This window comes from Simochromis diagramma, unplaced genomic scaffold, assembly GCF_900408965.1.
Source record: "Simochromis diagramma unplaced genomic scaffold, fSimDia1.1 OVJJ01000721.1, whole genome shotgun sequence".
NCBI classification, from domain to species: Eukaryota; Metazoa; Chordata; class Actinopteri; order Cichliformes; family Cichlidae; genus Simochromis; species Simochromis diagramma.
In genome coordinates this window covers 378,556-405,844 of record NW_024386890.1, presented here as the reverse complement: position 1 = coordinate 405,844, position 27,289 = coordinate 378,556, and the positions used below count along the sequence as shown (strand labels likewise).

The 27,289-nt window shown below is 43.1% G+C and overlaps 2 protein-coding genes across 3 annotated transcripts in view; one reads left to right on the top strand and one right to left on the bottom strand.

Annotated features, from left to right (window-relative positions):
• sim2 (SIM bHLH transcription factor 2) overlaps positions 1–7,671 on the top strand; it is a 52,266-nt gene extending 44,595 nt beyond the window's left edge. The window contains exons 10-11 of the mRNA XM_040033715.1: positions 1,016–1,337; positions 5,592–7,671. Of these exons, the coding sequence (XP_039889649.1) occupies positions 1,016–1,337; positions 5,592–6,280 (1,011 nt within the window). The 3' untranslated portion in view covers positions 6,281–7,671. The remainder of the gene's footprint in view (positions 1–1,015; positions 1,338–5,591) is intronic.
• A 9,203-nt stretch (positions 7,672–16,874) lies between these two features.
• The window catches only part of hlcs (holocarboxylase synthetase (biotin-(proprionyl-CoA-carboxylase (ATP-hydrolysing)) ligase)), a 51,968-nt gene continuing 41,553 nt past the window's right edge, over positions 16,875–27,289 (bottom strand). Inside the window, exons 8-12 of one of the 2 annotated variants that reach the window (XM_040033714.1) lie at positions 26,190–26,350; positions 24,688–24,802; positions 18,065–18,278; positions 17,231–17,430; positions 16,875–17,176 (exon numbers count right to left, since the gene is read on the bottom strand). In XM_040033714.1, coding sequence (XP_039889648.1) covers positions 17,259–17,430; positions 18,065–18,278; positions 24,688–24,802; positions 26,190–26,350 — 662 coding nt within the window. In that variant the 3' untranslated portion in view covers positions 16,875–17,176; positions 17,231–17,258. Of the gene's footprint in view, positions 17,431–18,064; positions 18,279–24,687; positions 24,803–26,189; positions 26,351–27,289 lie in introns of both variants that reach the window. The other variant, XM_040033713.1, reaches the window with a different exon arrangement.

The following is a 27,289-nucleotide window of genomic DNA, read 5'->3' as shown; positions in this document are numbered from 1 at the left end:
TTACAACAGCTCTGACCTGGCTTTCAAGTTTAAGATTTGCCTCTATTTTAACTCCCAGATTAGTGATGACTGGTTTAACATACTGTGCCAGTGAACCAAGATCTATAATAGTGGCCTCAGAAGTGCCACCAAAAACCATCACTTCTGTTTTCTGTTCATTAAAATGTAAAAAATTCAAAGCCATCCAGGCCCTTATTTCATCAAGGCATCTGAGCAGCGGGTCTACTGAGAAGCCATTTATCTTTTTAAGTGGGAAATAAATCTGGGAGTCATCGGCGTAGCAGTGGAAAGAAATCCCATGTTTCCTGAAAATAGACCCAAGGGGTAGGAGATATAGAGAGAAAAGAAGCGGGCCTAAAACTGAACCCTGTGGGACCCCACATTGAAGAGAAGCAGCAGAGGATACAAACTCCCCGAGTTTCACAGAGAAAGTTCGCTCTGCCAAATAGGATCTGAGCCACTGCAGTGCGGTACTCCGCATACCCACCAACTGCTCTAAACGGGAAATTAAAATATTATGATCCACTGTATCAAAAGCAGCAGTTAAATCTAACAGCACAATAATAACACAGTCACCTGAGTCATTTGTTCTTTAATTTTACTAAATTTACAAGACTTTGAAGCAATTTCTTTAACGTTGTCATTATGGGGTATTGTGTGTAGAATCTCGAGATGAAAAATGAATTTTTAGAATAAGGATTCAGTTTTAGAATATGACAAACACTGAAGCACATGAAGTGCTGAATACTTTCTGAACTAACACAGAATGTTTTACCCACCGACAGTGAATAAGTTGAGATGTCATTTAAGCTTCTGCTGAATTTTACTCAGAAGAGCTTTGATCCTGATGATTACAGCGAACAAAGACCAATTCAAACCATTTTTGACTTACAAGGGATCTAGTAGGAAAAAGATAATCAAATATTTTATTGTCTCACAGAGCTACTTTGATAAATACTGAAATAAAGTGTTATTCTAAGATAATAACCTTCCCTGTATTTTTTATGAACATCAGAAGGCTCCTCGCCTCTTCCAGCCGGACCTCTCATACTGCTCGTCACAAAAGGGGATGTTGAAAGACAGATCCCTGTACCCAATGACCCCTTGCAGGGAGACGAGAACCAACCTGAGACCTGAAGGAGTTCAGGTGTCCTGCAGCCCCACTTACAATCTGACTCTCCATTACCCATCCCATCATCAGCATCTGAACGTTCAGAGCCAGCTGCCCAGCTCAGTTCCCTCCTCTCAGCTATCTCAACAAATCATCGGCTCCCTGCATAGTAAAGGGGCTGATGGATGGAACATCAGCAACTCCACAGCAGCCAACAAATACAAAGGTTACGTTTTTATTTAATTTGATTTATAGTCTAGGTTTCTATGATTAAATCTCATTCTGACATTCCATATTCTAGATTTTGTTTTACCATATTTTAACTACTCTCACCCAACCCCACTTCTGTTAAAACCACCTCAGTAGAATTGCCACTGTGGGGACCTAACACTAAACCATTTGTGGTGGAAGCAGCCTGGGCGTCAAGGATCACTGGGCAGGCAGGACTCACTTTTACAGCTCAGTGATTTTATTTACAGTGATAAAAAAAATTCAATTCCACAAAGATGTTCTCCCAAGAACACAATAGCTCATCGCTCTCTAGCAAGGGTCTCTCCAATACAATCTGTACACAGGGAACCGGGCAAGTTTTTCTCTCACAGGCAAGTGGCAAAAACAGTGGTAAAGGAGCCAGGCGTCACTAGCTGTTTGAAATATAATGGTCCAGCGAGGACTGAGGGCCTGTTGCTACCTTAAATAGTGGCTATAAACGAGGACATCAGGAACAGGTGGACAAGGCGAGCAGTTCAGGAGGTTGAAGAAGGATGAATTGATCGATCTGGCAGGAGAAGAGGAGGTTTCGCTGGAGGAAGGTCTGGCTAAACCTGCAATTGCGCTGCACCTAATGGAGGTTTTGTGGCCAGAAGTGCGGTTAGAGCAAAGGCAACGTAGAAAATTGGTGGAGGAGAAAAGTGACAGCAAATAATGGAGCAAAAGGAGGGAAAGAGTTAAAAGAGGGAAGGGACTTGCCTGGAGAGATTAGGTAAATGAGAGGTGAACAAAGCTAAGGAAGCCAAGGTGATGATAGATTCGATCTGAATAGAGCTCGTGTTTTTATGCCTTCATTTGATGAAGATGCTGTTGATGTGTTTTTTGAGATGTTTGAAAAAGTTGCTATAGATAGTGGGTGGCCTGAAGACAAGTGGGCTTTGATGGTTCAGAGCAGTAGCAGCGCTAGATGCCACTTTTGAAATATGACGCCTTCTTATGGTAGGTGTTCCGTAAACTTACCGCAGGCAGTGACGTGAGCTGGGGAGACAACCAAGTGAGTCTTATTTGGATATGTGGCATAGACAGGAAGTTGCTTTGCATTGTTGGATAAATTCATCTCAGGCTTTTGGTCATCATCATAAGTTAAAGGACCTAATGTTGTTGGAGCAATTTAAAGTGAGTGCTCCCAGGGAGGTTGACTTTTATCTCAATGAATGTGATGTTGTGAGCCCCCAGAGGCCACAGAGTTGGACGATTGTTATGAAGTTGCCCATGGATTTAAGGTGGGAGTCAGTCTGGGGAGGAGGAGAGTTAATGAGGATAGAGTGAGGATGGTCCATATGGTCAGGGTGGAAGCAGGACCTGGCACCCTCAGGACAAGAAAAGAGTTTGATACAACAGCCCAGTGGATCAGCTCTATTCCAAAGTAGGAGCCAGAATTCTCCTGCGGAGCCTCGTTGTTATTGGCGCCATAAATTAGGTCACAAGAAAAATCAGTGCCCTGGTTATCAAGAAGGCAAAATAATACCAGGCCGGTAGGTCTGTAACAATAGCTCGGGAGTCTCTCAATGAACTACAGGGATATGATGGATTTATGTCTGAGGCCACTGTCTCCCAAAGTTCACCACTGTGCGAGGTGTAGGAGGGGTCATGAGATCCTGCAGGTATACAAGCTTTACCTGAGATCTGAGCTGGTTACAGGCTTTGTAATGTAGCAGAGTCACAAATCTCTCCTTTAGATCTATCGATTTGATTATGGCCAATGATGTGGCCTGGGTTAAAGTTGCTCTGTCTGTCAGTGATTACGCAGTGGATTCCCCCAAGACAAGAGAGCTGGAGTTTCCTGAAGTTTTTCCTGCATGTGTGGCCCCCTGTGAACGACCCTTTTACTAACCTCTCTGATTCCCTATTAAGCACTTGGAATGGCTGTGATGTGCAATCTGTTGATGGGAATAAAGCATGTGGTGGTATAGGTGATGACCCAGGAATGGGTGCTCTTCACAGCCGTCAGAAGAGATAAACAGGTCATGTGAGTAAAACATGAGGAGGACCCTCTGAATTGGGAGTCTCTGGTGCAGAAGCAGCAGAATAATCCTTCCCTGGAACATGCTATGAGGTCAGCAGTAAGTGCAGGAGGCTAAAGATGTGCCAAAGTGTTACTATTTTCACAATGACACATTGTTCAGGAAGTGGAGGCCTCCTTCTAGGCCAGCTGATGAGGACCGGGCCACAACAGAACAAGTCGTTTTGCCAAAGTGTTGTCGCCAGGAGGTTTTGCAGTTGGTGCATGCGTCATTGTTTGGACACATGGCTGCAAAGAAAACCTTGGAGAAACTTAGCCAACACCTATATTGGCCTAGTATGTGGAAGGATATGAAATTATTTTGGTGCCGCTGCCATGTTTGTCAGGTTGTCGAAAAGCCAAGTGTATCTAACCCAGTAACACCATTACAACTTTTTCCAGTTGAGGATGAGCCTTTTGCTCACATAATGGTTGACTTTGTTGGACCTTGTTGGAGCCAGGGATCGAACCACTAAGCTTCCAATCAGTAGGTGACCTGCTCTACCTCCTGAGCTACAGCCACTCACTGGCAAACATGAGTAAACCCTCACTAGGTTTTGGATAAAGTGTACACTCACAAACCTGTCAAATCTGCATTTGAAACGTTGGCTGCCATAACAGTATAGTATTGCAACATGGCATTTGGATCTTCTAACTAAAATAGGAAAAAAGGAACATAAATAGCGCCATCATTGTCAGACATGGCGCACATCTGGTTGACATACACTCTGCCATGACACCAATCTGGGCCAGACCTGCTTGCTATGTGGGTCTGAGGTTGTTAATGCCAGACTATATAACACAGAGGCCAGAGCAGCTCTTGCGGAAGAGCTGAAACACTTGACTGAGTGCCAGAGGCAGGAGGTAGTTGACTGCTATTCTGAGCTATTTCAGGATGTACCTGGAATATCTGATAGGATTGTTGATGATGTGGATGTGGGAGAGGCAGTCCCAATCAAACAACACGCATCATCTGTCCCCTCACAAATGGAAGGTGGCGAAGGAGGAAGTGCTTTACATGCTCCAGATTGGTGTGATTGAGCCAGCAGATGGGGCGTGGAGCTCACCTGTACTGTTAGCTGCTAAGGAGGGGAGGCCAGATCATTTTTGGAAGGTGAATTTTAGGAAGGTCAGTCATGTCACGAATTCAGATGCTTTCCCCATACTTCGGCTGGAAGACTGCATTGACCAAGTGGGTAGGGCTAAGTACGTAAGGTTGATCTTTTGAAAGGGTACTGTTAGGTAGCACTGACAGAACGTGTTTGTGAGATGTCAGCATTTGTGGCTTATGATATCTTATACCAGTTTAAAGTGCTACCGTTTGGGATAAAGAATGCTCGTGCCACCTCCCAGTGGTTGATGAATTTTGTCATTCAGATCTTTTTTTTCCAAAAAGAAAAAGCCTGCGCTGTGAGGTCAGGAAGACGGGTGAGTGAGCCCAGCAGCTAGAAGTATGTATTTTTCCATCGCTTCATGTCCAGGCTTAGAAGAGGCAGCTTGATGGCAAAGGTGCCCACAAACAGGTCTCCCAAGAACACAAAATAGCTTGCTGGCTCTATGCAGAACAATCTGTACACAGGGAAACAGCAGTTAAGTTTCTCCCGAAGAGGCAACTGGTGAAAGCAGTGGTAAAGGAGTTGGGCTTCACAAGCTGTTTGAAATATAATGGTCCAGTGAGGACTGAGGGTCTGGAGTTCTGGTTCTGAACAAATTCCAGACTACACAAACACAAGTAGGAAGTCCATATTGAAGCCAACAGAATAATTTTTTTGTAGTCTGGTGTAGTCTGGTGTTTTTCTGAATTGTTCTGTGTTTTCCAGGTTAGCCAGCTTGTAAAGCTGATGCTATTCTGAAATGCATTCGGTCCTCTTGATCTCTGCAGTGTTACAGATAGGCTTTCAATGGCATTGCCACTTGCACCAACAACAGAAAGCTGTAGCTTTAACTTGCAAGTCCATATTCATGTCCACACAATTCATGTTGTTTTCAGAATGGAAGAATGTTAAACTAAAGCTTAGTTGCAGTAGTGAATGCAAGCTCAGGAAAACATGCATTTGTCAATAACATCATAGGTGGATTCATTAAAACACTGACAGTCTGACATCTTATGAATAACACTGTAAACTCCTTAGGAGCCATTCAGCAGAGTGCTCATGTCATTTTAATTAAGGTGCAAGCCAACTTCTGAACATGTCTTCTCTTTAATAGGGCCTGTACTGGCAGCTGACCGTAGGTACCAGGATGATTGTCCCAGTGGAATGAACCCTCTTTCAAACAGCAGGCTAAAGGACGAATTCTGTGAACATTACACACTCGTCCGTAGCAAAGTTTGTCCACATGCCCAGCCTCATGCCGCAAAGGGGAGTAAAGCTTTAAACCAGGACATGCAACATTATGCAAAAGGTGACAGGGCCCTGGCTTGCCCTGTGCTCAGCAGCCTGGTACTTGGTAAAGGTGAGCATGGTGGCTTGTTGCATGGCATAGGCCAGTCGCTCCCTGTGCAGATAGTGCTTGAGCAGAAGAAGATGCTCTGTATGATGGAGACCCCTTACAGTCACATTGCTACAGAATATCATCAACCTGCTGACGACCAGCAGCAGTTTGGAGCTGCCACGGAGCCACAGTCCAGATCTGCAGACGACACAAGAATGCTGACAGGTATAGGAGCTCCATATATGTCTTTAAACTTTCATCAAGTCTTGGGCAAACCTGGTCCTATTAAGGCCTCCCCTTTTGCCTCACTGAGCAATATAACAGATGGCCATTGTTACCAAGGTAAAGAGATGGTGTCTTACAACTGTACTAGCCAGAGTCCCAGCTCCAGCTCATCTCCTGAGAGCCACAGAGAGACCCCACACTGCACTGGCACATCTGTCATCATCACGAATGAGAGGTGACCCAGAAAGAGAAGCAGGCTTTATCCGTGTCTGCACACATAGCTCTGACACTGCAGCTGATTACATCATGTTAAAACAGGTTTAGAACTTTTCTGTAAAGCATATGTAGTAATGCAGCGTTTGAAAGTATTTTATTTACTTTCTACGGAATAAATGAATGAATGATTTGATCTTAACCTAAACTTAGGACTTAAAGATGGAATAATGTCTGAATCATGTGATCAGAATATTTGAAATGCAAATATTACTACTGTTACTTCAGTCATTTCATAGCAGGTGTGTTTGCCCATGTGTCACTTCCATGGGAACATGTCTGTGAAGCCTCAGTCATCCAGGTCATCGTAGTCTACGGAGCTCGGAAAGAAAAGCCTCTGGACTTCTTTAAGTTGCTTGAAGACGTTTCACCTCTCATCCGAGAAGCTTCTTCAGTTCTAGGGTCAAATTGTGGAGAGTCACAGATTTAAGCCTTGTGGGAGTGTCCCCCCCAAGAGGGGCAATGGACCCCCTACCTAATCACACGAGCCAAGGTGTGGAAACGGGTGTAGGTTACAGTCAGCCATGGTTCCATGGGAACAGTTTAGTCTTCAGCTCATTTCATTGTTCACCTTCATTTTCTGTAACTCTTGAACTTGTTGTCAAACTGGTAAAGTTTGATGTTTTTAGTCTGCCTGTGTTTTAGCTGTGTTGTGTTTGCTTGTGCTGCCATGAATACTGCATAGCAGACGTGTTGTGAATTTTCATATATTTATTGCATAGCTGAAATTATTCGTTAAAACTCAAAATATGATAAGTTAACGACCAACACAGGATGAAACACTATCAAAACTCAAATCTGTGACAAATCAGAAGACTTGATATTTGATTTCACTGTTAACAGCTGTCTTCTAACAGGGGCTTGTTTCAGGGTTAGGGTTAGGTTTACTCATATAAATCGAATCACGTTGGTTTGTTTATGATAACACTCATTCTATGGCTGAATAATGACGACCAAAAACCTAAAAACATTTGCCAAAAATTATTATTATAAGTATTCTGGTGTTCAGCATTTTAACCCTAAATATTAATGTTTGTCTGCTTGTGTTTTTTCATCCTTTGCACTTTTTTTTTTATAAACAATAATTTTCTGTGAAAGCAATCAAATTAAAGTCAAGCGTAATAAGCCGGGTTTGTAATATTATATTATTCAAACAAGGACTGGTATAGCTTTGGAAAGAGACTGGTTTGTTCCTGTTTCCTGATGGTGTGTTTAGTTAGCCTGTTACTGACCGGAGCTAACTTTGTACTGCATACTGCTAATTTAGCCAAACACTTTCATTCCAGACTGTACCACACTATCAACCTGCTTTACACCAGCATGTCAGTAACATTTGTAATTTATCAAAATTACATAAATAAAGCTATTTTTAAAATAAAACATTTTTTCAAATCAGTTCTTCCTCTTTCTTTATGTGGTCATTGACAATCTGTCCTTAACAAAGTTCAGCGCTCCTAAATTTAAAGACGTTTTTAAGTCAAACTAAGTTTTCCAGTGGATATTCTGTTGCCACCTCAACACAAATGTGAGTGGTCATTGCTGCCCTTCCTGTTCAAACACAGTATTCAGACTTTTTTTTACACTGTATTCTCATTAATTTGACTTGTGTTGTGTTATGCTTGCTGAAGACTGGTGCAGAGTGGAGGCACAGGACAACATGTTCAGGCTGCTGCATCATGTGCAGTTTCTCCTTTTGGTTACCTCGGTTACCGTGGCTCAGGGGGTTGGGAAGCGTATCTGTAACCGGCTGGTCGCCAGTTCGATCCCCGGGCTCTCTGTCCTGGTCGTTGTGTCCTTGGGCAAGACACTTTACCCTATCGCCTACTGGTGTTGGCCAGAGGGGCCGATGGCGCGATATGGCAGCCTTGCCTCTGTCAGTCTGCCCCAGGGCAGCTGTGGCTACAACTGTAGCTGCCTCCACCAGTGTGTGAATGTGAGAGTGAATGAATAGTGGCATTGTAAAGCGCTTTGGGTGCCTTGAAAAGCGCTATATAAATCCAATCCATTATTACTTTCACATGGACATTTTGGAGAAGCACAAATATTTTTGTACAACTCCTATTTTTCAGCTTTCTAAGAGCTTTAAAAATGATCTTGATATTTATGAAGTTATTGGTTTCTTTGCTAACAATCATTGACACACACCTCTGTGAAGGAGGCGTGCCCAGTGTCCGTATTTTACTTTTGCCAGCTGAGGATTTCATGACTATGGCAACGATGGGCTTGATTGAGTACCAGTAAACAGGGCCTAGTTTACTGGAGCTAGTGTAAAACCTTTCAGTCCTAATAGGTCCTGAACGAGCAGCTAGCGTTCGTGCAGACAGGCTGGCTGTAGGAGGTAGAGCAGGTCATCTGCTAATCAGTGGTTCGATCCCTGGCAGGTCCAGGCTGCATGCCAAATATCCTTGGGCAAGGAACTAAACCCAAAGTTGCTCTCCAATGAATGTGTGTGAAAGCACTGAAGTGCAGAATATCGTGCCTGTGTGAATGGGTGAATGAGGCATGCTGTATAAAACGCTTTGATTGATTTATTATGCCTTCAATTGTCACTTGCATCATTACATGTACATGTTACCGACCATATACACATTGTACAAACATCACATTGGGAAGACAGGTCAGAGAAAAACTATGAAATACACAAGAGAGGAGGAGAAAAAAAGCTCTACCCAGACTGAGCTCCTGAGAGGAGAAAAAAATCGGTTCATTTACCGATCACACGAAGCAGACTGAGTGACTTTGGTGCTTAAATGAAGCCACACGCAGCTAAGTGTCATTTTTCTTTTGGTTTTGTTTCCTTCAGTTTAAAATCTGCCTTCTGAAGAGTCATCACAGCGCTTTAATGGTCTGAACTGTGTGTGCGTGTCCACCGACGAGGCTGTACATGTGTGTCACACACTTAATACAAAAAGGGAGCGCTTCATTTTGACCCCAGCAACCTGCAGACTTGAGTTGTTTAATAGGATGTTGAGAGTATGGATCCAACAGAGAGCCATTTGCTTAATAATCTTCAGATGGCTTTTGGCACCAACAGCAGCTTAACGGTGTCTCTTCACCCCTTTTACTTAATATATCTGCTTCTGTCACACAAGAACCCGTGGGCTAAAGGACTGAGAACAGAAATGACCTTCATAATATTGTGATGGTACAGGAGGATGAAGGAAGAAAGGGAGTGTTATAAAGTGGTCATAAATAATTAAGACTGACCTTTTATCTAGGAGATTAAAGATTAAATGATCTTTGATTCAATTTTGGTGAATTTGTGCACATCAAGTGTAAATCTGTGTGTGCATCATCACAAACTCCTGTTGACAATACGGCTGAATGGTGCAGTTGCTGCACTGGCATTTTTACTAAACTAATCTAAATGCAATCTCAAAGAGAACCAGTCCGTTTATGCTGTGAATGAACCGACAACACTACAGTAGTGTCACTATGATGACTTCCATAATGGCCTGTTATGTCTGAGATACAGGAAGTTTTGAGGTCCCATGAAAGCAACATGCTGCGTCCACTTTGCACATTTCCTGCCACTTCATCTGGAGAGGAGAGCTCAGCAGTGCTGGAGACAAATGAAGAGTCAAGAAATAGATCTGCGTGTGATCACATCAGCCACATGAGAGGAACACTCGACTGGTACGCATATAATGCCAACAAGCCTCACCTAATAACACACACACTCACACGCACACAAACACGCGCGCGCGCACACACACATTAGAGGAAACCCAGGGTTCAGTATATTGCCTGAAGACACTTGGATATTAAGCCTCTGGAAAATCCTGTTCCGGGCGGGGTGGGGGGCTAGAGGAAGAAGACCGGACAACGATCATACGATCATCTCTGCATTCTACAGGGTGGGCCATTTATATGGATACACCGTAATAACATGGGAATGGTTGGTGATATTAAAGTCCTGTTTGTGGCACATTAGAATATGTGAGGGGGCAAACTCCTCAAGATGGGTGGTGACCATGGTGGCCATTTAGAAGTCGGCCATCTTGGATACAACTTTTGTTTTTTCAATAGGAAGAGGGCCATGTGACACATCAAACTTATTGGTAATGTCACAAGAAAAGCAATGGTGTGCTTGGTTTCAACGTAACTTTATTCTTTCATGACTTATTTACAAGTTTCTCTTTGTTCACAGCCATTGACACGTCGAAGAGGTTAACACGTGAGGAGCGGATCGAAATCGTGTTGATATCTGGTGAACGCAGTAACCGGGTCATTGCAGCAGATTTCAATGCAAGACACCCTGCGAGACCACCCATCTCTCATGCTACAGTCAGCAAACTGCTTGCTAAGTTTCGTGAAACTGGTTCAGTGTTGGATTTGCCAAAATGTGGACGCAAGAAAACTGTGACTAATGAAGAAACATCAGTGGCTGTCCTAGCTTCATTCAGCAAGAGCCCACAGCGTAGCACTCGCCGCATGTCACTGGAGAGTGGCATTAGTCGAACATCCCTTCGGCGGATATTAGCTACTCACAAATGGCACCCTTACAAACTCCAGCTACTGCAGCATCTCAGCGAGGATGACCCAGATCGGCGCACAGAATTTGCAGAATGGGCAAAACAAAAACTGGAACAGGACCCTCAGTTCATGCAGAAGATTTTGTTCAGTGATGAGGCAAACTTTTATGTGAATGGTGAAGTTAACAAACAAAACCACCACTATTGGTCTGACACTAACCCACATTGGATGGATCCCTCCAAGACTGTTGGAACAACAAAAGTGATGGTTTGGTGTGGTATATGGGGAACAACGATAGTGGGTCCATTCTTCATCAATGGAAACCTCAAGGCCACTGGATATTTGAAATTGCTACATGATGATGTGTTTCCCTCTTTATGCACTGAAGCTGGCACATTCCCTGAGTTTTTCCAGCAAGATGGTGCACCACCACATTATGGGTGCCGAGTCCGAGCATTCCTAGATGAACAGTTTCCTGGAAAGTGGATTGGTCGTCATGGGCCAGTTGAATGGTCCCCAAGTTCTCCCGATCTGACCCGCTTAGACTTTTATCTTTGGGGTCATCTGAAGGCAATTGTCTATGGTGTGAAGATACGAGATGTGCAGCACCTGAAACTACGGATATTGGATGCCTGTGCTGGCATTTCTCCTGCGGTGTTGTTATCAGTGTGTGAAGAGTGGGAGAAGAGGGTTGCATTGACAATCCAACACAATGGGCAGCACATTGAACACATTTTATAAGTGGTCAGAAACTTGTAAATAACTCATGAAAGAATAAAGTTATGTTGAAACCAAGCACACCATTGTTTTTCTTGTGACATTACCAATAAGTTTGATGTGTCACATGGCCCTCTTCCTATTGAAAAAACAAACGTTGTATCCAAGATGGCCGACTTCTAAATGGCCACCATGGTCACCACCCATCTTGAGGAGTTTGCCCCCTCACATATACTAATGTGCCACAAACAGGACTTTAGTATCACCAACCATTCCCATGTTATTACGGCGTATCCATATAAATGGCCCACCCTGTACTTTTAAATATCCTGGGAACCACAAGTAAACCAGCAGTCTGAGAGAGAAGTGCTCTGTTTGACAGGCTCGGTACTGTGAGGTCTTTAAGGTAAGACGGGGACCAACTGTTCAAGCTCTATGATGAGGAGGATTTTAAATTTGCTTCTGGATTTAATAGGGAGCCAATGAAGGGACGACAGTATGGAAGAAATACGCTTTCTCGTTCTAGTCCCTGTTCCTCTTTCTACAAGATTTTGGATCAACTGAAGGCTTTTCAGGAAGTTTTTAGGATGTCCAGATAATAATGAATTACAATACTGAATACTGCTTTTTGACCTATGGTACGTAGCCCAATAATAGAGTTAGGGTGATCATATTTAAGATTGAAACATTAATAAATGGCAGGACTTCTTTGAGTCTTGTAGGAACGGGGTGTAAAAGACACATTGATGATTTGGAGGAAGTAATAATCAAAACTAACTCAGAAACATAAACTGGAGCGAAGGAGTCTAACTAAATATCCAACCCAGTGTCATGGAAATACAGGGGGAGGTAATATATTTAAATCCACAAAGTCGATAGTGAGCAAAAACCTTATAAAGTGCATTCCAGGGTCCTTAATAGCCAGAAACAATGAAGCTAGTCTCCTAGTATGTATTTGCATGTAAATGTGTTAATAATGTCTGTTTAAATGCTTTCCCGTGATTATGATGATCTCCCTCTGCTGTTCCCGCAGCTAACTGCAACTCCTGCATGTGTGTATACATCACGTTTTGGAGAAGCAAAGCATGACTGGACACGGTGGACCGGCGTGTCTATTCAACGCTTTGCTTGTAATATCAATTTTACTAAAAGCAGCTGTGCATAATGTTACGGTTATGGATGTTTTTATATAATGATTAAAAAAGTTCATGAAGTCTAGTTCAGATTAAAGGAATGGTTGGCAGTTCAGACTTTTGGTCAGCCTGGCCACAGTGCTGAGGGGACGCCTAGGGTTGATCTTTTTCTTAAAGTGATGAAGAGTAAGATGGTTTATGAAGGGTATTTTTTCTAAATAGATAAATAAACTATTTTTTCAGAGTTTTATCAGAGTTAAGTACTTCTGACTTTTCCCACAGTATTCAGAGTTATGCAGTGAAGATAATAATACTATTAACAAGATAATCAGCCTCTGTGGGAGTAGTGTTCAGATAGCTGCTCTGCTCTGTGTACAGGGCATTGAAGATGATAACAGTGGGTGGATTATATTCTTAATCCACCCACTGTTAGTTACAGCACTTTCAGAATGACATCTGCTGTGATGTATTCCCCCCAAAACTGTAAATGTTATCAGGAAATAATCACAAAAGAGGAAACACTGTTAAATGTTCATTTTCCATCCTTTATGTCAAAACAAGGCCCAGAGTGAGATTAAAGTGGTGGGTGGGTTCTTTAGTATTTTGAAGAAGTCTAATATTGAGCCTATATAATTGAGTCTAATAATTACTACAGAGCATTGTACGGAGCCCCGCAGGGGACATTAATTAAGACGCAAATATGTGATGTCTTGTAAACCGAGCAGATATCTGACATTTACACAACTACATTCACGCCTCAAAATATCTTAAAAGTGTATTTTGAGACCCAGAAAGAGTAATATTACAACTAAGTAGCTGCCGCCATTGTTGGAATTCAACTTTTGCGAGAACGTTGAAATCCAACTTTTTGAGATTAAAGGTGGAATTCAATTTCAAGAAAAAAGTTAAAAAGTGGAGATTGCCACTGCTGCTATACAATCTACAAAATGCTTTGGGCAGATGAGTTACTGTTTTTATTTACAAGGAAATTATTTATCTTTCTAGGAGATAAGCATAGTGTGGTGATAAGTATAACGATGCAGAAAAGGTGTTGCAAAAAGGAGAATCTGATAAGAAAAGAAAAAAAAACAAATTTGGAAGAGTTGGGTGGATTTCCCAAGAGTCAGTAAAGCCCACGCACGTTTTTGGACACCACTCAGACAGCCACCAATTGAAGGAGAACGTGCAGCTAAACATGTCACTCGTTGGGGAGGAGACCACAGAAAACTATGGGCCCACATTTTTTTGGGCAAAGTTACACACTGATTTAATATTAATCCTATCTGTCCATGAAGCCAGATAACACACACCAATGAGTTAAACTGCAGGAATGTCTTAAAGACATAAAGACCTGGATGGCCGCTAACTTTCTGCTTCTTTTTTTTTTCTTCTTTTTTTTTTTGTGTCCCGTTTGGATCTTTAGCCATCAGAATGGTTGTCTTAGGGCCAAGAAAGATGCCAAGCGGATTTATTTTACCAAGTGGATCATCATGGCCTTGCCATATTGGTCCATTTGATTGACCTTTATTATAATTATGAATTTATTTTATTTTCGGTTGCTACAAACGGGACAGACATGACTGGGGGATAGGACAGGGAGAAAGAATGAAAGAAAGAGAGGGAGAGAAAGAAAACCAAAGGGGAGAAGAGACGGTGAGAAAGGGGGGAAGAAAGAAAGAAAAACAAACAAAACACCTGGATTACCTGTATGGAGAAAAAAAAACAGAAGAGAAAGCAAACAACAAAGAGCAACATAATAAAATACAGCACCATCACAATAAACTAGCTAGCAGTAGATAACAGTAGATACTAAATATTAAACGATATTGTGCAGCACGCAAGATAGACAGCGCACAATGTGCTTTGAGGCAGCAGCCAAGGTGTAGTCCGCGTCTGTGTACACCCGTGTGCACACCTGTGTGGATCAGCATGCTTGTATTCCAAAGGTTTCTCCATGTAACGATCTGCTAGGGAGTGTGGGGAGCCACAGCCCCGTCCTCCAGGGTATGAAGCAGGTATGGAGGAGATCCAGGCCCCAGATATCCAGAGGCCCCAGAGTACAAGGACCCGAGGAGGACCACCAAAAGGGGGGGGAACCGTGCCACCCTCCTGGGAAGAGCTGAGTAGAGCCCCAAACAAGAGGTCACCCAGCAGCTACGGAGCAGAGGCCAGAGGGGGTTGCAGTGGCGTGCCCGCAGGCTCTGCCGGCAGCCAGCTGTGCCAGAGAGGACCGAGCTTCAGGCCCAGAGGCCTGAGGGCATCCCACCCCCGGAAGGGGCCCAGCCAGGCCACAGGCGCCAGGCCCCGCCAATCGGCCACCAGGAGTGAGCCTTTTCTGCTTCTTAATTCAGATCAAACTGAGGTTATTGTACTCGGCCCTGGAAAATCTTAGAAATATGGTATTTAACCAGATTCTTACTCTGGATGGCATTACCTTGGCCTCCAGTAACACTGTGAGGAACCTTGGAGTCATTTTTGACCAGGACATGTCCTTCAACGCACATATTAAACAAATATGTAAGACTGCTTTCTTCCATTTGTGCAACATCTCTAAAGTTAGAAATATCCTGTCTCAGAGTGACGCTGAAAAACTAGTTCATGCATTTATTACTTCCAGGCTGGACGACTGTAATTCATTATTATCAGGATGTCCTAAAAACTCCCTGAAAAGCCTTCAGCTAATCCAAAATGCTGCAGCAAGAGTCCTGACAGGGACTAGAAAGAGAGAGCAGATTTCTCCTGTTTTGGCTTCCTGTTAAATCCAGAATTCAAAATCCTGCTCCTCACATACAAGGTCTTAAATAATCAGGCCCCATCTTATCTTAATGACCTTGTAGTACCATATCACCCTATTAGAGCACTTCGCTCTATACTGCAATAGGTGTAGGCTGCACTGGTCACTCCACTTCATTGATATTTATATTTTAAAAAAGTGCAATACTGTAACAACTGCCACAAAAAACAAAAACTTTTGTACTGTTCAGTTTGTACTGCTGCTCATTCCTGTGCAATATCCCATCTGCCCCCCCCTCGCATTCCTATTTAAGATTTTCTTTATTTAATCACTAGTGTGTACATATATTTATATATACATATACATATATATTTAGTCAGTTAACTGAAAATCTTTTTTCTTTTACTATATCTAATTAATATTTTGCTCTTACTATTTTTCTATTTATTTATTATTTTATTTTTTTCTACTGTACCATTCTGCTGAGTGACTGTCTTCTGCTCGCCAAATACATTTCATTGCGATGTTGACCCTGTGCTAACTTGCATATGACAAATAAAACTGAAAACTGAACTGAAACTGCTGGGGGATTCCCATGATGCACTGCGTGTTTCTTCTTCACTCACTATGTGTTAACAGACCTCTGCACTGAATCATATCTGTTATTAACCTCTGTCTCTCTTCCACAACATGTCTTTATCCCGTCTTCCTTCTCTCACCCCAACCAATCACAGCAGATGGCCCCGCCCCTCCGAGCCTGGTTCTGCCAGAGGTTTCTTCCTGTTAAAAGGGAGTTTTTCCTTCCCACTGTCGCCAAAGTGCTTCCTCATAGGGGGTCATATGATTGTTGGGTTTTTCTCTGTATCTATTAGTGTAGGGTCTACCTTACAATATAAAGCGCTGTTGTTGTGATTTGGCGCTATATAAATAAACGGAATTGAACTGAAATATAATAGTGATGTCCAGTTGACATAAACGGGTGTCATTACTGCTGACGTGATTAAAATTTTACAGAATTGAGATTCCCCTCCGTGAATCGCAACTTTAACGTGGTGGAGGAAAAAGCAGTTCAGAAGACCGTTATCTGAGTCAAATCGAATGTTTGTTTGACAATTTGTATTCAAATAGTCATTTACATGAATGCAGGACGTCAGGAGAGTGGTGCAGTGAGTGTGAGAGATTGTCAAGAGGACAATGATCCTAAACAGTGCAGTTAAAGCATACCTGGAAAAACATACAATGGAACACTGACAGTCCTGGAATGGCCTTCCCAGATCCTGAAGCTCATTACTGAAGCAGTGGGGGATTGAAAAAATGAACAAAAAGCAGCTAACATCCAAAGAAAAGCTTTGTCAGTGACTTGCTAGACTTTTCAACACATCTTTATCCTCAGGCCTTTCAGGACACTCCAGGGTCCTCCATATGTCGGAACATTTGAAGCTTCCCCTGAAAATCATGATTACAGAAAAAAGGGTCTAACCAGGGAAATGACAAAAAAACGTGTGTGGAAATCTTTATTTTGCTGAAAATAGCAACAGTCCAAATCACACTGTTCACTGTTTTCATGGAATCATTCTAGTGACGGGTACAAGATTTATTTTGAAAGACAAAATGAATATACATTGTAAGACATTAACATCATTTAGTAGTCCCAGACCAGCACACCAGTCATTACCAATGCAGAGATCTCTGCATGTTTTTTCTGTCTTTGTCACTATTGTATGTTTCTGAACAAGTAACCTGACCAACATAAAAACATCTGGTTAACATGGTCCAGTACACACACACACACACACACACACACACACACACACACACACACACACACACACACACACACACACACACACACACACGATGAGTCTGTGCTTTATGAATTTGGTCCTAATGTGTTTTGATGACCACCAGATTCTTCAGCATATCAAACGAGTTTCCATCCGGCTCCACTGAGACCACACCCTGCTCCTTGCTGTGCACCTGGAGGAAACCGTTGTGGTCCAGACCCATCACCTGAACCTCTGGGCCGTCCTCACTCCAGAGACGCACCCAAGTTCCACTGAGGTCAGAACAAAGAGAGCAGTTTTTACAGTTTAAATGTGAATGTGGGGTCTAGTAAACTTAAGTTGAACAGTGGTTAAAACCCAACTCCAGAGCCACTTTACTCTTACATGAAAAACAAAACATCATCTGTTTCAGGATTTTATGTGCCATTTTTCTTTTACACAGTTTTGTTCATGTTATGTACTTCTGAATGCACAATGGAATATAAATTAGATTTGACTGCATTTTAGTAGCGTTTGAGGATATATGTACATAAAAGATTAAAAGTCTATTAACAGGCGAATCAGAAAAAGAAAGTTAAATATGACTGAATGAGATTTAATCACAAGATAAAGAGAACACATTTAATTACCTCAATTTGTATCCACACAAGAGATTGTTAAATATTATGTAATTTGTAATTAGAGAGATATATGACATTACAGTTTCCCTGTATTAGAGACTGGGTCAGTAAAAGCAAAAATAGGAAGTGGTATCATAAGGATACTTGATTTGAATCCGGTCAGTGCATCTCTACACTGAAAATCGCCCATTAAATCCTTGTTCCCATGTTGCTAAAAGAAAGTGTGTGATTCTAAGTAAAAGTGAAATCTTAGTTCAAAGCATCAAGAGTTGTCTACGTTACACACCTGTGGAGCCATCTCTTGTAGTACGTGGGCAGGACAGACTCTGGGCCTCCTTGCTGGAAGTTGTCAACAAGGGCCTCCAGGCAGTTGACAGTTCTCGCAATGAGCTGGGCACAGCTGAGCGGCTGCAGGCTGCAGTTGTGCTGTAAGTTGTACGACTGGATCAGGTCATTGATGCACACTGTTGGGTTGCTGTTTGTCACATTAAACCCACAGCCTGTAGGGAAGAACACGTTTAAGAGATAATTACAATATTCTGAGATAACCTGGGTTTGTGCACATTCATTCATGCACAGCTCTCGAGGTTCCTCCACAGCGTTTTGATCAGGATCGTGATTTTGACTTTTACTCTGAGTCATTATTGCACCTTGATTTTTTTCCTCTTTAGCCACTATGTTATAGAGTTGCTCTTGTACTTGAGGGATCGTTGTTATGCTAGACAATCCAATTTTGGCAAACTTTAGCTGTCAGACAGATGGCCTCACATCTGACTGCAGAATACTTTGCTGTTTTACAGTTAAATATGATATCTCATGGTGGACTGCAGCAAAAGCCCAAACCATCACCTCCCCACGCTGTGCTAACAGAATTCGTGTTACTATAAAAGGACATTGTTCCAGAAATCTTCTGGTTTATTCAGATGCAAACCCAAACCATGCTACCAAGTTCATTTTTGAGAAAAGAGGCTTTCCTCCAAACAAGCCAAACAATTTCAGTCCAATCGTACTATCGTGAACTTTAACATTTAACATGCACCAATGAGTGAACACACTGTAAGCAATTTCAGGCCCAAGGTGAGGACGCAAAAATGTTTAACTGGATAGAATGTGTGATATGTGAATATACAGCAGAAATGTAGGTATAAATTCTGCTGCTTGTTTTCTATGGTCACCAATGCCTCGTGTACGTTATTTTCATGCCGTTTTATTCAACAGATTATAATTTCTTTGCAAAAACAAATTCCTTAAAGCAGAGATGAGAATACAACAGAGCTGTATCGAACACCACTGATCTGCAGTGACTTTGGTGCAGAAATGAGGGGGTCATTCAGGCATTGTTTATAAAAGATTAACTCCAAGAAGCTAGAATAGTGGTGTTTTGGTACAATAGTAGCAAAGGGCCAGCATACCAATGTTTTCCCTGATAAAACCTTACTGTCCGTTCTGCTAGGATTTTAACATTTTATTCTTTAACTGACTTTGCATTGTGTCAGCTGTGACAACCGGGGATGCCCCATCCTCTGCAAAAAAACAAAACAAGGATGTGCACAGTGTGTACTGGGTAGCTAGTGTAAACTCCTTGCAGTGTCGAACAAATAAATCAACCAAGCTGTGAGGACCAAAGAAACCACATAAACAGGAATGGTTATTTCCAGCCAAACCAGTTTGAAAATGATCGGCAAAGACCATAAGAGACACACACACACACGCACACACACACGCACGCACGCACACACACACACACACACACACACACACACAGCAGGGAAGTAAGCGAAGAAATGAAAGAAAAAGCAACAGAAAGGTGGAGAAGGGAACTCTGAAGAAAAAGGAGCGTGGCCAGACTCTACCTGCTTTGCTCACAACGCCACCCCCTTGTGCTGATGCTGGGGGCAGTACCCCCACTGTTCCAAGTAAAGACTGGCGTCCTGGATCTAGATGAGGCTTCGGATCAGAAGGCAAATGCTACACTTCACAGGGAAGTGACAGAAATGGCAGACACAGCGGTAAAGGTGGTAATTCAATCCACTTGGCAGGTGAATGAACTGAAGCAGGCCATTGCTGAGCTTACCTTGAAACAAGAAGGATCACTTAGCACCGGGAGTTCACCAGCCCCCTCGGACTGCACACCAAAAAGATTATCCACGAAGCACAAACCAGTGCCAGCACGCCCTCCATGCCATCGACAGGCTGCATATTAAGGGTCAGCCCTACAAGAGGACTCAGATTGGAGGACGAGATCCAAGACAAGTGGAAAATTGGAGGAGGATCCACACGACTTGAAGGAAACAACCAACAACCCAGATTCAGGGTACACTAGTGGGAGACTTCACAGGGGTATTCACTCCTCTACCAATGAGTGGTGCAGAGGGGTCCCAGCTCACATTTGAGAGATCTCCACCCCAGACTCGTAGGATGTGACCGAGAGGTCAAGGCGGGGAATCAATACCAATAACCCAACTGCCACTACGAGTAGTAGATGGAAGAGGCCTGCTGTATGTTCCCCAAAGAGACATTGAGGCCTACCTTCCAAATTTCCCCCAGTGGGAGGAGGAGCCTCAGACCACCCTAGAGGGAGAGACGATGGGAGACACCTACGGAGGTGGAGACCTGAGGGCCCTGCTGAGTAAGTTGGAGGGGAGAGACACCACACGTTAACTACTAAAGGAAGCCAGCATCGGGTCATGAGAAGGATACGCTATACTATTCAACCTGTAATGGGATCACCTCTGGGAGTTCTAAGGAAGGAATGCCCAACTGACAGACTATCAGAGACATAAAAAAGGAAATAACACAAAGGGATGCTGGAGTGCTTAAAATGGGCTGCCACCCTGTAGGAAAGGCATACAGGTGCACGACATAACTCCAATAATGCAATCCAGGCAGTCTGTAGTGTGTGAAGGTCCTCTCCAATGCCAAATCAGGCACAACAGGGCCTCAGGAGCCTTATCCCTCTTTTCCAAACCCATTCACAGGCAGAGGAGCAGGAGTGTCCAACCAGAGACAGTATGAAGGAGCGCCAAGGCCAAGGTTCCCCAATCAGATGCCATTCTAGATCTATGAATAAATCTTCTTTTTTTTGGTACCGGTACTAGTTTTATTTTGTTGTATTTATCCGCGACACCTTAAAGGCCGGTCTGTGAAAATATTGTCGGGCATAAACCGGTCCGTGGCGCAAAAAAGGTTGGGGACCGATGAACTAGGTCACGGGCTGTCACACATGCAATGAGCACAACCCAAGGGCGCCCTACAAATGCCCAGTGGTAAGGTTTCCAGTCTCAGAGGCTCCACTTCAAGATATCACAATTGACTTCACTGATGTGGGAGTGGGTCAGGTACTTTCTGGTGATGGTGGAAAAGTTCACAAGCTGGGTGGAAGCAGTATCATGCAAAAATGAATCAGCGCAGACTGTAGTGAAGTGGCTGAAAAACAAGTTAATACCCTGGTCTGGGGTCCCGAGGAGCATATGCTCCGATGATGCCTCGTATTTCTCAAATAAAGAACTGGCAGGGGTAGAAAAGGCTCGAGGTATAACACAGTTTCAGGGCCGTTTGCTATCCTGCCTCACAAAGGCTGGTGGAAAGGGCAAATAAGACTCTGAAGAGAAAGATTCTTGATTTCTCTTATGGAACTAGACTGATGTGGGTGGACTCTCTCCCCATTGCTCTCATGTCAATGAGAACCTCCCCAGGTGCCCTGGCCCACCATGAGAGGGAGGTCATATGCCCTCTCTGGATGTCTGGCAGGTGAGTCGTGATGAACATACGACAGCGTTGACTAAACTGACCAGAGTTTTGTCTAAGCAGGTGCAGCTGGCTGAGCCCGAGGCAACTCCAAATGAGCAGTAAAGGTTGGTGAGTGGGCATGGGTGAAAGTTCACAAGAGAAAGTGGCTTGAACCCAGGACTGGACCCTATGAGGTGATTCAATGTATAACCCATGCAGTCCAGGTAAAGGTAAAGCTGGAGCTAATTGGTACCACCTGACACACTGTGTACCTGCACAACCACCCTCGCGAACTTTGGCCGAGGTGAGGACTAATCTGGCAGAAACCGGCGACAGACAGCCGACAGAAATGCGGAAACCCCTGCATGTCCTTGTTAGTATAAATAGCGTGCTTTCTAGCTATTACACTTTCCTGTGATTGTTGTTGTATTCCATGTGCTAGACAGCTATCGGATAGGTTGATCGTAGCTGTTTTGTCTAAGGAGAAGAACTCTACATCGTAACAGTTGCCATTGTTCCGAGTGGAGGAGGAGTCAGAGGGTGACGGGGAAGAGTAGGTGTAACAGGAGGGAGTAAAGGCCTCTGAGGGCAAAAGCAAGTGTAGTGTTGAAGGTTTGAAGCTCCAGGGCACCACAGATGCCCTGTACAATGGAAAGGGGAAGACAATGTGTGAGATAAAGGTTTACACCTTAACAGGTGTAAGAGGAGGGACTATTTAGTGTTATAGTGAACAGCTTAAGAATTTAGATGTCTAGACAGTGTTTAGTTAGAAATGGCGACAGTGAAGAAGCTTCAAGGTGAAGGGACACAAAGTCCTATGATAAGGTGGGTCATCGGGACCGCGTGAGACAAAAACAATATCCAGTATCTCAGCCAGGGTGGCCTTCATGCTAACTAAGACGTGAGAAGTGATTAGGTGAAAGGTGAGAGAACAGGGAAAAACATCTAGTACCCGTGTAGCAGAGTAGGGGCCTTCCCTTTTAGGTGCTGCTCTTCAGGATTGCTGAGAGGCTGGGACCACCTCGGGGCGCCAACGAAGGCAGAATAAATGTAAACTAGGATTTCTCCTCATCGGTTTTAACCAATCAGACGCCCATTCTCATACAGTCGTATTTCTTAAATCTACTCTTCCTTTGGTGACAGATCGTATGTCCATTCCTGAGTGCTCTACTACTTTTTGTCAATTTGAACCTGTTTCTCTCCCTACTCTGAAGCATCTAATTGAGAAACTGAACAATACTAATCTTGTACATGATGTTCTTCCATCCCGTATAGTCAAGGACTGTTTTAGTGCAATTGGACCTTGTCTATTGTCCATATTGAACTCTTCCTTGCTTTCCGGTTATGTACCATCAGCTTTTAAACATGCTATAATCCAACCTGTTCTTAAAAAAAGTAATCTCGATCAAAATGATTATGCCAACTATAGGCCGATTTCTAAGCTTCCCTTCGTGGCCAAAATTCTTGAGAAGGTAGTTCTGCTTCAACTTCAGACCTACCTGGATGAGAATAACATTAATGATAAATTTCAATCGGCCTTCAAACAACATCACAGCACTGAATCAGCGCTGCTCCGAGTTTTTAATGACCTTTTATTAATGGCTGACAATGGACGCCCCTCTGTCCTAGTGCTATTGGATCTTTCATCGGCATTTGACATGGTTGACCATAACATATTATTGGAGAGACTAGAGCACACTGTAGGCATCAAGGGCACTGCCTTGGATTGGTTTAAATCTTACCTCTCCAATCGGCTCTCTTCGGTTCACTTGGCCACCTCGTCTTCTTCCGCTGTACCTGTTTGCTGTGGTGTCCCTCAGGGATCTGTGTTAGGCCCTACCCTGTTCTCATTATATATCCTTCCTTTAAGTGCTATCTTTGAGAAATACCACATTGCTTTTCATTATTATGCCGACGACATCCAGATTTATTTTGAGTTAAATGATGATCTAGCTCTGTCCTTGAGTAGCTTTCGAGAGTGCATGTGTGAGGTCAAGCAATGGCTTCTGGCAAATACTCTTATCCTTAATGATAAGAAAACTGAAATTATGATCTTTGGTAGTGACGCTCTCCGTGCCAAACTTCATGATGCCTTTGGTTTTCTCACTAGCTCCTTCTCTGACACTGTTAGAAATCTGGGTGTGCTACTTGACAGCTCATTTAAACTTGATAAACAAGTGTCTGCTGTCGTCAGATCCAGCTTTTACCAACTTCGCCTTATTTCTAAGGCCAAACACTATATCCCGCACAATGATCTGGAAAAGCTCATCCATGCCTTTGTAACGTCAAGGCTAGATTATTGTAATTCACTTTATTTTGGTCTCCACTCTACCCTTCTACATAGATTACAGACAGTCCAGAATGCCGCTGCACGCATTTTAACTAAAACTAAGAAGTTTGCTCACATCACTCCCGTCCTTGCTGATCTGCACTGGTTGCCTGTGAAATTTCGTATTCAATTTAAAATTCTGTTGCTTACTTTTAAAATTACTAATAACACAGGACCAAGCTATCTTAAGGAACTCTTAAACTCATATGCTCCTGCGAGGGCTTTAAGATCATCCTCACAGTTATTGTTGGTTCAGCCCAGATCTCGTTTGAAGTCTAGAGGTGATCGAGCGTTTGCTCTAGCTGCACCTGAGCTGTGGAACAATCTTCCGATTGAATAGAATCAGACGCCCGGATGCCAATCTTTTAAATCACGGCTTAAAACATATCTGTTTGAACTTGCTTTTTCTACCAGTTAAATACTGGCCTTGTTTGCAGTGAGTTATTCTATTAATTTTTCTGTTTGTCTTGCGTTGTCTTGCGTTGTCTATGTTCTCTATCACTGTGTTTGATGGTACAGCTTTACTTTGTTATAGCTATGTGCTATAGTTTACTCTTATTAGTGGTTTTTACCTGTGAACATAATTCCACACTTATATGACTCTGATATCATAGTGTTAATTGTTTTATTCTTTTATTCTTTTATGTAAAGCACTTTGGCATGCCCTTGGCTTTTAAATGTGCTCTATAAATAAAGATTGTTGTTGTTGTATATAAAACTTTGTATACTGCTACATTAAGGTACTCTCTTATGTTAACAAGTTAAAAATGAGTATGTTAGTTTAGCCATGTGAGGAACGGCTTCATGTTGAAATGAGTGAAATGTGTCCGTTGAACCGTGCAGATTGTCACCTATGAGCAGATGAAAAGTTGATCCCAGTACTGTGGAAGTCACCAGCACTCCTCCGAGCTTCATCAGGTTACCGTAGTAGATGTCATTGGGCCACTTCACCCTCAGATCTATGTCCTACAGGAGGTTAAACGTCATCTATCTTACATGTACTTTAATACCAACACAATGACCTTTATTATACTTCAAAATGTGTGAAAATAGTCTAATAACATTTCCATGTGATTAACAAGGTTATGGTACCAAGTAATTGCATGTTAATGACCATGCTTGGATATGTTAATTTCCATTATGAGGTAAATACTAGGCTGTCTTCATGCATGCTCTCCCAAAAGGTTGATTCTGTCCATCTGGATGTTTTCAGTGGGAGAAATGTTTCATCATCAGGTGACGCCTTCAGTCTCAGCTGACTGCAGGTTTCCAACCTTATAAACAGGACATTTGCACAAGGACTGAAACTAGCACCACTGAAGGAACGATGGGCTGGGAGGTCAGTTCCTTGATCAACCTACGCATACGGATCAGTATTTAAGGTTTGACTCTCATCATCCACTGGAGCACAAACTGGGTGTCATCAGGACGCTACAACTGCTGCGTAAGTGAAAACCCGTAGTGATCCCGTACATGTCAGGAGTATCGGAACAGCTGAGACGCATTTCTTCCAAACACCGACACAAACAGAGTAACATAGTGTACGCTGTTAAGTGCAGGAGGATTGGCAGGATTTATACATCGGGGAAACCAAACAACCTCTGGCTAAGAGGATGGCACAACACAGAAGAGCCACCTCATCAGGACTCTGCAGCCTATTTACAGCTACAGGCCAGTGGACACTCTTTCAATGATGAGGATGTAACATCCTGGACAGGGAGGAACGCTGGTTTGAGGGCGGAGTCAAGGAGGCCATTTATGTGAAAAGGGAAAGACCATCTCTGAATGGAAGAGGGGGCCTAAGGGTACATCTGTCACCATCTTACAATGCTGTGATTGCAGCCATTCAACTCTCTGTGAATGGGACTCATGGACTTTGATCAGTGGTTGTTGATCAATGTCCATGATAATTTGCATATTAATGATCAATCACAGTTCATTCAGTGGTGCTGGTTTCAGTCATTATGCAAATGTCCTGTTTATAAGATTGGAAACCTGCAGTCAGCTGAGACTGAAGACGTCACCTGGATGATGATGAAATGTTTCTCCCACTGAAAACGTCCTGATGAGCAGAATCAACTTTTGGGTAAATACTAGGCTAATGATGGGGGAACAAACACAGGGCATATGAGGAAAAACCTAAAAGAATGAATAAAATAAAACTTACAGTAAGGGCACAATCATCTTTTAGAACAATAGAAGAACATCTAAGCAGGAAAAAGGCCGTAACGCTGCAGTGCTTCGAATAAAATGCTTTTAATACAGTGACATTAACTGGTAGTAATGCTGTAATAAGAACATGGACTGCTAAACAGTTGGATGTCTTAATGTTATTATGGAGATATTGGGATACCTGATATCCAGGAAGTGAGCAAACAGCCTCCACTACAGCAAGAGCAACCAGGTGCTGCAGGAAGGGAATCCTCTGTCCGAGCTTGGAGTTCAGCTCAATCTGGACATTCAGAGTGAACATGGCACAACCCAGAGGGCTGAGCCAGGCATTCCTTCCCCGACCTACAGCACAAAACACAAGCAGCAAGTTTTACCAAACACCTAAAGCATACTGTGAAATAGACTACCAGTCAGAAGTTTGGACACACCTTCTCATTTAATGTTTTTCTTTAGTTTCACACTGTTTACATCGTAGATTCTCACTGAAGGCATCATGAATGAACACATATGTAATTATGCAGTAATCAACAAGTGTGAAATAACTCTCAAAGCCAGCCTTTGCTTTGATTACTGCTTTGCTCACTCTTGGCGTTCTCTCCATGAGGTCGTCGCCTGAAATGGTTTTCCAACGGTCTTGGAGTTCCCAGAGATGCTGAGCACCTGTTGGCCTTTTTGCCTTCACTCTGCACTCCATCTCATCCCAAACCATCTCCACTGGGTTTAGGTCAGGTGACTGTGGAGGCCAGGCCATCTGGCACAGACATCACTCTCCTTCTTGGTCAAACAGCCCTCACACAGCCTGGAGGTGTGTTTGGGCTCATTGTCCTGTCCTGTGACTGCAGGATGCTGTGGTAGCCATGCTGGTTCAGTTTGCCTTCAATGATGCTTTTCCTTAGTCGTGGTTTCTTAGCAGCTGTTTGACCATAAAGGCCTGATTCACACAGTCTCCACTGAACATGTAGAGATGTGTCTGCTGCTGCTCTGTGTGGCATCTATCTGAGCTCTGATCTGAGCTGCTGCTTGTGATTGTGATTCCTGAGGCTGGTGACTCGGATGAATGTATCCTCAGCAGCAGAGGAGACTCTTGGTCTTCCTTTCCTGGGCCGATCCTCATGTGAGACAGTTTCATCGTAGTCTTGATGGTTTTGTGACTCCACTTGGGGACACATTCCAAGTTTTAGCAGTTTTCCGACTGACTGACCTCCAGCTCTTAAAGTAATGATGGACTGTTGTTTCTCTTTACTTAGCTGATTGGTTCTCGCCATAATATGAATTCTAGCA